Genomic DNA, 10,785 nt, shown 5'->3' with positions numbered 1-10,785 from the left:
TCTCTCTGTATATGTGTGTGTGTGTGTGTGTGTGTGTGTGTGTGTGTGTGTGTGTGTGTGTGTGTGTGTGTGTGTGTGTGTGTGTGTGTGTGTGTCTCTCTGTCTCTTCTGCTATTAGGGCATTAACCCGTTTAATCCCACACTTTCCCCAGACGTGAACATAGCCAAATGTGTCAGATGTGTCATTGGTAGCTCTTGGCAATATTATTACTTTTTGAAAAAAAATTTTTTTTGGAAAAATGTGTGAAAAAATGTGTTTTATGGTCGTCCTCAATTGTGACGGGTGTGTATACTGAATGAAGATGTTTCTGCAGTCTTCAAAATAGTTCTATATCTCCTGAGGCCCAGCTGGTTAAACTCTGTCTGATCACATCCTTGGGTTACTATTGTGCATAAACAATTATTGTGCATAAACAATTATTGTGCAACACTGATAGGAATACTGAGATTAAAGACAAGGGGGGAAAAAATAATGCAACCATCGACGTATTTCAAAATTGTTACTTTGTAACATCATACATTTGTTATGTTAGTGCTACCAGTTACTTAATTTGTAACATTTGAGCTTTGGATTTAGTGCAGTGTTCACTGTAACTTTGCCAGTGCGAGATTTTAGTGTAGCCTTACATGCACTGTATTATCCCAGCGCTCACTATTATAATAATTGTGAATTTGTATGTTAATGTGTCTTCCCTAGCACTGTACACCATATTTAGGGCGAATCGCTTTGTTGTATTCCTGTTGTATGCTGTAGATTAAAGCATCTGCTAAATTAATAAATGCAAATCAGTTCAATTATTCCACATCACCAGTGACTTCAGAGTTTTTATGCAATGAAGCGGATCAAAAGTGTGAGGTCCCCGGCTCAAATGATTGATTTTGCTAATATTTATTCTGCAGAAAGATAACCATGTGAAGTGATGAAAGCCAAAATATTAAATGTCGTGGATGAATATTGACTCAGTAATCCACTATTTTGTAGAGGGGGGGTCAAAATGGCAATTTTCACCTGAGATTCAGAGCCAAATTACAGGAGAATAAAAATGACTTCAGAAAGATTGCAGCATCATAATGTTACTTTTTCACAGAGATTGGTAGGTCTATTCGTGAAATCTGTTGACTTCAGCAATCTTTGTTGCATTATGTGCCAATGGTGACCATTCAAAAATGGCGAAAGAGCACTTTTCAAGTTTTTTCTCCAAAGTTTGCAGGCCTGTAACTCAAAAAATATTAAAGATATCTTAATGCCCGTTAGATATTGGGTCTTAACGAACTTCTTTTTTTTGGCATCTTCATTTTTAAGGCCCTATATGGTTCAGTTCCAGAGATAATAGAATTTCAATATGGCTCCAGGAGTAAATCAATACATTTGACACATTTTCAGTTCACGTTCTCACTTAAATATTTAAATTTAACGAAGTCAAAAAAATATTTGTTATAAATTCTATATAATTTTCTTTTTCATAATATGTAACCGTCTCAAGATCGTTGCATAAAACATATTTGAAAAATGCATGTTGAAGGCACGATGATCTTAATCTTAGCTTCATATGCTAGAAATAAATCTGTTGTTATCTGTTAATTGAATAAAAGCGTGTGCTGATGTCCACCGTGTGTTTCAGGGCAGATGGCGAGCCCCAGAACCAGACGTGTGCTGAAGGAGGTCCGGACTGAAGACGAGAACAACGTGAGTGTCTTCATCAGCTCCTCATCCTCTCTCTCTCCTGTGGTGTGTTTAAAGCATGCGTGTTTGTGTGTCAGGTGTGTTTCGAGTGCGGCGCCTTTAACCCACAGTGGGTGAGCGTGACGTATGGCATCTGGATCTGTCTGGAGTGTTCGGGCAAACACAGAGGCCTCGGCGTCCACCTCAGGTCAGACTCAGTTGGTCTCACTGCGGCGCTTGATTTAGATGCATCTGAAGTATATCTGAAAATCTCAAGTGTGATTCATTCATTTATGAGTTTTCTCTTCATAGCTTTGTACGGTCTGTTTCGATGGACAAGTGGAAGGACTTGGAGCTGGAGAAGATGAAGATGGGAGGAAACAGGAAGTTCCGTATGTTCCTGGAGCTGCAGGACGACTATGACCTCAACTGGAGCCTGCAGGAGAAATACAACAGCAAAGCCGCTGCGCTCTTCAGAGACAAGGTGAGCCACGCCGACACCAGGGCCAGATTATTTTCCTCATCCATTGATCTGATGACCGTTTCGTTGATTCATCAGTTGAAAAACTCCAACTCTAATCGAAAAATTATTTAAATCTTTTTTCATTTAATTAGCAATTATTATAATTGTAACATTTCTTTATTTGAAACCATTATTTACAAAATGGTGTGCATTGTTGATGTAGTGAGAAGAAATGGTTGTAAACTTCTCCTTTCAGTGTCTAACAAGAAACATCTTAGAAAAATATTTAATTTTATATGTTATTACACTCCTTGGATAAATTGAGAATCACGATTTTTTTTTTTGTCTCAAATAGAGATCATGATTCTCCCACAATTCTGAACTTAAGCAAAATAATGTGTGACAGAATATTAATTGCTGCAGTCTGTTTAAAAGTCTTTTAAGTAATTTGAATGAATTATTAAACATTTTAATATACATGTATTTAAAATAAATTACTTAATATGCCAATTTTAAAATTAAAATGATGAAAAAGTGGTTTGAATGAAGGATTCAATGACTCACGCATAAATAGTTCACTTGTTTCATTACTGGATGAATCAGCGTATTTGAACGAATCTCTTGTATGATTCAATGACAAATACATTTTTTAACAATGCAATCGACACAAAGGTTATTTGAAGTGCCAGTTACTTTCAAAAGGTGATTTGCTCTATTTTGATCGCAACCATAGACATCAATGTTTATGTATCGAACTATAAACTTTCATCCCAGTATTTCTGTGATAATATGAATGACTGTAAGAGAAATAATACTGTATAGTTGAAAAGACTGTTTGTGAAGCAGTTTTTTACACAAACATGGTCATGTTAAAGGTTTAGTTCACCCGAAATTCTGTCATGAATTACTCACCCTCATGTCGTTCCAAACCCGTAAGACCTTCGTTCATCTTCAGAACACAAATTAAGATATTTTTGATGAAATCTGAGAGCTCTCTGACTAGGGTTGTGACGGTGAGGACATTTTCCCACCAGTTAGTCGACGTGTGACAACACCGGTAATACCGGTATCACCGCGAGGGCGGGGCGTTCGCTCTTTTCCTCGCTTTCCTTCGCTTTTAAATAGCTTGCAAAAGCGGCGTGCGCATTTTACTTTCACTTCCAAATAGCGACAATTCGGCGTAAAGCAATTGTTAGTTTGAATTTTCCCTCTTTTCCTCTCTTCCCTTCGCTTTTAAATAGCTTAATTCGAATTAGCGGCAATTCGGCGTCAATTGCTTGAATGCAACAACAAAATACAACATCGACTCACTTTAGCCTATATATAAAACATAGAACTTTTATTAACAAAACGAATACAAATACACCATGCTATAGGGCAGGCTATGCCTAATATAAAATAACAAATACCTTGCATAAAGTTTAAATAGGTAGCCTATACAAAACTGGAAATAAGTAAACATGTATAATATATAACCAAATAAATAAGAAACGTTGAATGTTTATTAGCAAAACGAGTAAGAAAGCTTGGAGGCACGGCATACACCTTGATGTCAAATAAAATAAATAAATTACACAAACTTTAAATAAAGTAAAAATCAGCAAACAATGTGGAACCAATTAAATAAGAAACGAATGTTTAAAAAAAACTTCCAAAATCACCTTAGATAAACGGCAAAAGTCAACAGTCTTTTCAAAATCCAAAATATTGCCAAACAGGCGCTTTTGCATTTCGTTTCTAAACTAAATCATCCGCGATCGTCTCGTCTGTCTCGCCTCACTCTCCTCGTCTGTCTCGCCTCACTCTTCTTGTCAGTCGTCTCGACTCACTCTCCTCGTCTGTCTCGCCTCACTCTTCTTGTCTGTCTCGCCTCACTCTTCTTGTCTGTCTCGCCTCACTCTTCTTGTCTGTCTCACCTCACTCTTCTTGTCAGTCAGCTCGACACACTCTCCTCACTGGAGAAATTAAATCCGATCTGTGATGCGACTTCCGTTCGGCACGCTGCATTGAGCAGCCGTGTTCAGTTTTTAATTGTAGTGTCTGTTCTTTTACTGAACTAAATAATTTTTGTTACTATAAAAAAAATCAAAACGACTGTGGGGGTCGGTGCCACGGTGGGCAAGTGACGTAACCGGTGTTGCGGCTTAACAACGGTATCACCGTCAGCACCGTCTATCGCGGCAAGCCTATCTCTGACCCTGCATAGACAGCAACACAACTGAAATGTTACCAGGTCCAGAAACGTAGTAAGGACATTGATAGACAACAGTCCTTGTGACATCAGTGGCTCAACTTCAATTTGCGAAGCTATGAGTATACTTTTTGTGCACAAAGAAAACAAAAATAACAGTTTATTCAACAATTCTTCTCCCCCGAGTTACCGTCTTCCTCTATTTTGGAGAGTACCACGACACATGCATGCGCTTTCCCCAGAACGAAATCAACGTAATCAGCGTTGTTTATGTTCAAGAGAAATCGCGCACATGCTGAACGTAAACATCGCTGATTACGTTGATGACATTCTGGGGAAAGAGCGCGCATGCGTCGTGGTACTCTCCAAAATGGTGGTGGGGAGGGGGGATTAAAAATCACATGCCAGTGCCACTAAAAAGGACTATGGTGAGCAACTACCAAGCCTACAGGTAAATATAGATCTTTGCAACATTGGTAAGTTAGCTGAAAGGATAAATCCAAATTAGACGGTTAATATTGACCTCAGTTGCCCCGTTCATGTCACAAAATAAATCTTTTGACTTACATTTGAGGGCATGCACTAGGAATGGGAGAAATGACCAAAACCTTATTTCCATGATGTGAGTAATTTTATTTCACGATAACAATTTATATCATGATATAGTCATTTTTGTTATTTTATCTTTGTTATTACCGTATTGGCCCGAATATAAGACGACCCCCCTTTTTCCAGATGTACCTTTTGGAAAAAGGCTTTTTAAAAAAAAAATCTTGTTTTTTTCTCAGTAAAACACATTTTGTCTTCAATTATTTTCATATTACATATTTTTCCTATTTAAATTTTTGTTTTGAAAGTATGGTAAAAACTGGTAAAATGTACCAACGATCACATAAAAAAAAAAATACACTTTTTGATATACCATAAAAAAAAAAAAAACAGGTAGCCCATCTGAATTAGCACATTTAGGCTATCCATCTAATAGTAGCCTACCAAAATCTAATTAACAGTAGAAGTTAAATCTTACCGTAGTCTTCAAATCTGGGTAGTCTTACGTTTTAAAATCACAAAGGGAGTTTGGTCCCATCAGGCTAACGTGACCGTCACGACTCATGCAGCTGTAAGCTTTTCTTTTTCTTTTATTTTTACTCGCGATCTTTACAACACGCATTACATTACGTATTTCATGGCACACTGGTTTTATGCGTATTTGGCGCCACCTATTGTTGTGGGTGTATTATTGACATGTCAAAGTCTAGACCCTGAATATAAGAAGACCGCGTTTTTTCAGATGTATTTCCAAGAAAAAAACATCGTCTTATATTCGGGTCAATACGGTAATAATAATTGTGTATTTGTTTGCTTTGTCGTATTTGTTTGTTTGTTTTATTTCATTCATAGAGCACAATTAAAACAACACGGGTCAAGGTTGACCAATGTGCTGTACAATCAACTAAGGGTAAAGTAAACTAACAACAGCTAATAAAAATGAGCCCAACATCTCAGAAAGGAAAAAGACTAATAAATAATAAGCAAATAAAGCAAACTTCACATAAGAAAACAAGAGCCACTTTGTTAGATCAATCTGTTGAGCCAAACACTAATTCTAATAAATATAGTCTCAAATTTCTTTTAAAAGAGCCCAAAGAAGGTGAAAGTCTGAGATATAAAGGCAAGCTATTCCAAAGTTTTGGGGCCACCACTGAAAATGCCTGGTCACCACTCAATTTTAATCTTGTCCTAGGGACATCTAAAATCATCTGGTTAGATGACCTTAGATTCCTTTGGGGTTTGTGTACATGTAAATGATCAATTAAATAAGAGGGTGCTAAATTGTGTAGAACCTTATATACTAAGATAAGTAATTTGAAATCGACCCTGTAATGAATTGGAAGTCAATGTAAAGTAGCTAAAATAGGTATTATATGCTGGCAGGGCCGGATTTACCTCTTTTCGTGACATAGGCAAAATTGTTTTTGCCATATTAATATAATAGACCTAATATTACCAGCCAAGCAAACAAAAATATTTCTTAATCAGTGGAAACCGTTACAGTGTTTTCTAACACAATAAGCACTTGCGTTTAGTCAATAAAAATGTAGATCGAATGTAGTTCTTTATTTGTTTCAGAACTGAGAAAGACCATGCCATTAATAGGCACGGCGATGTGGCAACATAACCATGGCCGTACCCAGGCTTTGAAAATTAGTAAGGTCTTACTCTCCTCTTTGGTGTTAAAGAATTGTGCTATAATAACCCCTGCAAATACAACTCATTATATATATATATATATATACACTATAAACACTTTTAAGGAGACCGACATGTAGATGCTTGTGAAAGATGTTTTCTCTGTTTTGGAGGGATGATTATTTTTAAGTCATACCCTATTTATTGCATCAAAATTTGTTTATACTTTACTATATTTATGGATAATTTTATCAGTTTATTGCAACTATACATAACTACAATAACTTTGTCTAGTGCTCTTATGAACGTTTATAGCATGATTTGTGAAAATGTAACTATACTGAATGACATAACATAGACTTTGTGGCTAGTTTTTGCGTATTTCATTTCATTCTGTAACCTACTTGTTCGACAGATCTGTGTGTAGGCTAAAATGCTACTGTTTTTGACAGCGTTGATAACGTTTATGACTGATAATATCATGATATTTTTTTGTGTTTCCCTTACCGAATGTCGTATCCTGTCAGCAAAAACCTGTCCATGGGCTTTTTTGATTGATTTCAGTTTAAGTGCCGGCAATGCAGTGTTGCCAGATATTGATACTAAAACAAACTAAAAATAAACCGAAATTATTTGCAGTCTTTTGCAAATAAGATAAGATAAAGACATCGCTGACTCTAAACTGCAACTTCCTACGTGTAAAAATAAATAAATAAATAAAACCTTTCTAAAGTGTTGAATTAAGTGGAAAAGACGAGTCCAAAAACGCTTATAATAACTGAATCTGGCTGCCTTCACTCACAGCTCTCTCAAGCCTCATTCACTCTGCCAACGTCTCGCAGCGATCATTTTCATAACAGGGACGCTAAACATTCTTGCAAACTGTCTAAACTGAATTATACATGTCATGCAGGCATTCATATGAGGAGTTTCACAGCAAATTAATCATTCAAAGAACAAATTTTATTTTTGAACATTAAACATTTACCGATGTCTAGACCTCGGTGGTGTAGCGAATCAGCTCAAAGGGGAAATATGAATAATTAATAATAACTAGTTAGAATTAATTATAAATATTTAGATCCGCTGTATGCATTCATTTGACCTCTCAGTTAACTGTCTGTTAATTCTAAGAACGTTAATTTCCTGGTTAAGGAATGAGCATGTAGCAAAAATCTGCATGATTAGGCACTCCAGTTATGAGCAAACAATGAACCACCTCAAGTGTGATACAAGTAAGACTTTATTAACTACATAAACACTTAAACTAGTCTAACATACACACACGCGCATACAGTTGGTATAGGAAAAGGGTTAAAGCTTAGGCAGTAAAAAGAAGAGAAATAAAAATATGAAGCTATGGTATCATTTGATATTCAGCAGATCTACAGCCTGAAGGAAACATCAGTTTCTTAGTTCAAACACACCTTTGTAAAAAGGTGCAAATGATACTTAATGTATCAATTAATAAGACTAAGTTTGATACTTGCACGTCTTGTCTGTCTGAAAGAGAGTCCCGATGCAATCTGAAGGCTCAAGTTGATCTTTGCTGAAGTTGGTTGATGAAAAGAACCAGTTTGAGTCAGAGGATTTTGGTGAATGGAAAGTCAAGGCTGAAGCCTGGCGCGAACTTAGGGTGTCTTTAGGAGCATTCTAGCTCACATCCTCATCTTCTCAGAATCTAACAGAACCGCAGACTGAAAGCGGGTCACTGATGTGAGGCCTTTAAGGTCTAACAAGATTCACGCCTCTCAGGATGAGCTTGTCCAATGAGAAAGGCTGAAATTCCAAGTGGGAGGTTGGAGATACTGGGGAGTTTTATGACCCTTTGCGTGAGAGCATGGTCATTTGCATATGGAACTTGAATCAAAATTACTAAAGATGCTTAGAACACTAATATATTGCCTATGTACCAACATATAATATACACTCTCGTTTAGATCATCAGAAGACAAATTCATAGATACTAAACATGGTAGGATTACATATAGGTAAGATTACATGAACAAGTGGTTCTATCATAAGCCTGCATAAAACAGTATACAATATACAAGGACAGTAACAACATACAAAATGACCTGAAGGATATGCGTGTTCATTCAAAGAAAGGTTTTCCTATGAATTAATTAGAGAACAGTCCATTTCTCTGGGCATTGTGTGTCTTTCTTATGAGGAAAATTAGTGAGTTTCTTTACCCGCATTCCTTTGCGCAATAAAACCAGTGATATCAGCATTGGTTGCCATGGAACCAGAGGCCTGTTCTGCCTTTCTGAGGTGTTAGATGCATTTCAGGGGAAGAGTCCATAGACCCTCGTAATTGGCCCTTTGGTTAGGTGAGGGGGTGTTAGATATTATTTGTTAAATATAACAAAAAGTTGTGTCTGATTGGTCCAAATGCTATAGTGGCCTCATAACTGGTTATGGGCCTGGACATAACCACTTCGGGAGTGCATTATTGCTCTAATTTTAACGGCCTGGAGTCACAATCACACATCAATTGTTCAGATGATTTATTTCAAGACATTTAACATGTTTCTGCACCTCATCCCAAACCTTCCGTTGCAAATTCCAAAACGTCATTTTAGAGCTAATAACAGAGGCTTGAACCATTGATATGCAGGCTAATGCAGTTATCAGAGAGAGGGAGAGAGAGATTAAGTGCGTGTGAATACTTGCGTCTGTGTGTCTTTCAGCAGTATTCAGCAGCAGCGTCTAGTAATAGTGAATCTTTAAGTTGAACTGCTTCAAGAACCTCGCTACTGAGAAATGCAAAACCATTTTATTGATAAATTCGCGGGGCAGCCGCAGCTCTGACAAGTTTCTGTTTGCGTCTCCGCGTGTGTGCGTGTCTATAGACTACTGTGTGTGCATCTGTGAGAGAGAACGGGAGAAAGAAAGCGTGATTTCCGAACATAAAAAAGGTTGAAGACATGGAAATAGTTTGTCATGGCCCCCCCTGGACGAGCAAGCATAAGCACGTGCCTAGAATACCTATGCGTAAATTCGGCCCTGTATGCTGGTGTTTACGAACACCCATCAAAAATCTAGCAGCAGCATTCTGCACTAATTGTAAGAGAGTTAACAGTGATTGACTCATACCCGCATACAAGGAACAAGGACTAGGAGTTCCCAAACCAAATTATCTCAGTCTTTAAATTTAAAAACATTTGCTTATATCCATAATTTAACTTCATGCAGACAATTTAGAAGACATGTAATTGACCTTTTTATCCTGTTTCCGTTAAGGTAGATGCACCTGAATATCGTCAGCAAAACAATGAATAGAGACTCCATGCCTTTGAAACATAGAACCCAAGGGCAGCATTTACAATAAGAACAAGATTGGACCAAGAATCGAACCTTGGAGAACACCACAACTCAGTGGAGCAGATTTTGAATAAAATTGACCGATATTAACACAAAATGTCCTATTAGAAAGAAATGATCTGAACCACTCAAGAGCCATGCCTCGAATACCCACAGTCTTTTCTAGGCGAGTAATAAGGATATCGTGATCAATTGTATCGAATGCTGCACTTAGATCTAGTAAAACTAGAAGACTAGAGTCACCAGAGTCAATCAAAATAAAATATAATTTAATACTTTGAGCAGGGCTGTCTCTGTGCTGTGGTTTATTTTAAATCCAGATTGAAACATTTCAAAGATGTCATTTTGAGCTAGAAAAGCCTGTACTTGATTTAAAACGGACTTCTCTAAAACTTTAGATAAAAATGGTAATTTTGAAATAGGATGATAATTTGATAAAACACTCTGATCCAAGTTGGATCTTTTCAAGAGGGGCTCTACAATAGCATGTTTAAAACTTGCAGGAACTACTCCTGCTGTAAGACTTTTATTAACTAATGTCAATAGGCTTGGGCCGATAATCTCAAAGGTCTGTTTAATCATTTTTAATGGGATGATATCACGGCAACAATTTGTAGGTTTCAACTGACCAATTATCTCTGATAAAGACTGATTGATTAAATATCACAGACGTGCAATTAGTAGCTGAAGAGTCAAAAGAACCAGGCACAATCTGTATTCTAATATTGTTAATTTTCTGAACAATAAAAAGGTAACAAATCATCCCACACCATAGCAGAAGGATTAAGTACATAATTAATCGTATTAAACAACACTTTTGAATTACCAATTTACCTCGAGATTAACTCAGTAAAATAGTTGGTTTTGGCCGTTTTTACAGCATTCTGATAAGTAACATAATACGTTACATTTTTGAAAACTCCTGCCAGGGTGAAGATTTTCAAAAACTCC

At 36.9% G+C, this 10,785-nt stretch overlaps 1 protein-coding gene across 1 annotated transcript in view; it reads left to right on the top strand.

The window, feature by feature from the left end:
• The window catches only part of LOC107567934 (ADP-ribosylation factor GTPase-activating protein 1-like), a 10,659-nt gene extending 867 nt beyond the window's left edge, over nucleotides 1–9,792 (top strand). Inside the window, exons 2-5 of the mRNA XM_016253735.1 lie at nucleotides 1,623–1,687; nucleotides 1,762–1,871; nucleotides 1,976–2,168; nucleotides 9,754–9,792. Of these exons, the coding sequence (XP_016109221.1) occupies nucleotides 1,628–1,687; nucleotides 1,762–1,871; nucleotides 1,976–2,168; nucleotides 9,754–9,792 (402 nt within the window). The 5' untranslated portion in view covers nucleotides 1,623–1,627. The remainder of the gene's footprint in view (nucleotides 1–1,622; nucleotides 1,688–1,761; nucleotides 1,872–1,975; nucleotides 2,169–9,753) is intronic.
• The last annotated feature ends 993 nt before the right edge of the window (nucleotides 9,793–10,785 follow it).

The sequence above is a fragment of the Sinocyclocheilus grahami genome, unplaced genomic scaffold (assembly GCF_001515645.1).
Source record: "Sinocyclocheilus grahami isolate Dianchi unplaced genomic scaffold, SAMN03320097.WGS_v1.1 scaffold1199.1, whole genome shotgun sequence".
In the NCBI taxonomy this organism is placed as follows: domain Eukaryota; kingdom Metazoa; phylum Chordata; class Actinopteri; order Cypriniformes; family Cyprinidae; genus Sinocyclocheilus; species Sinocyclocheilus grahami.
Note: the sequence above shows the minus strand (reverse complement) of the source record. Positions and strands in the feature narration are given on the sequence as shown.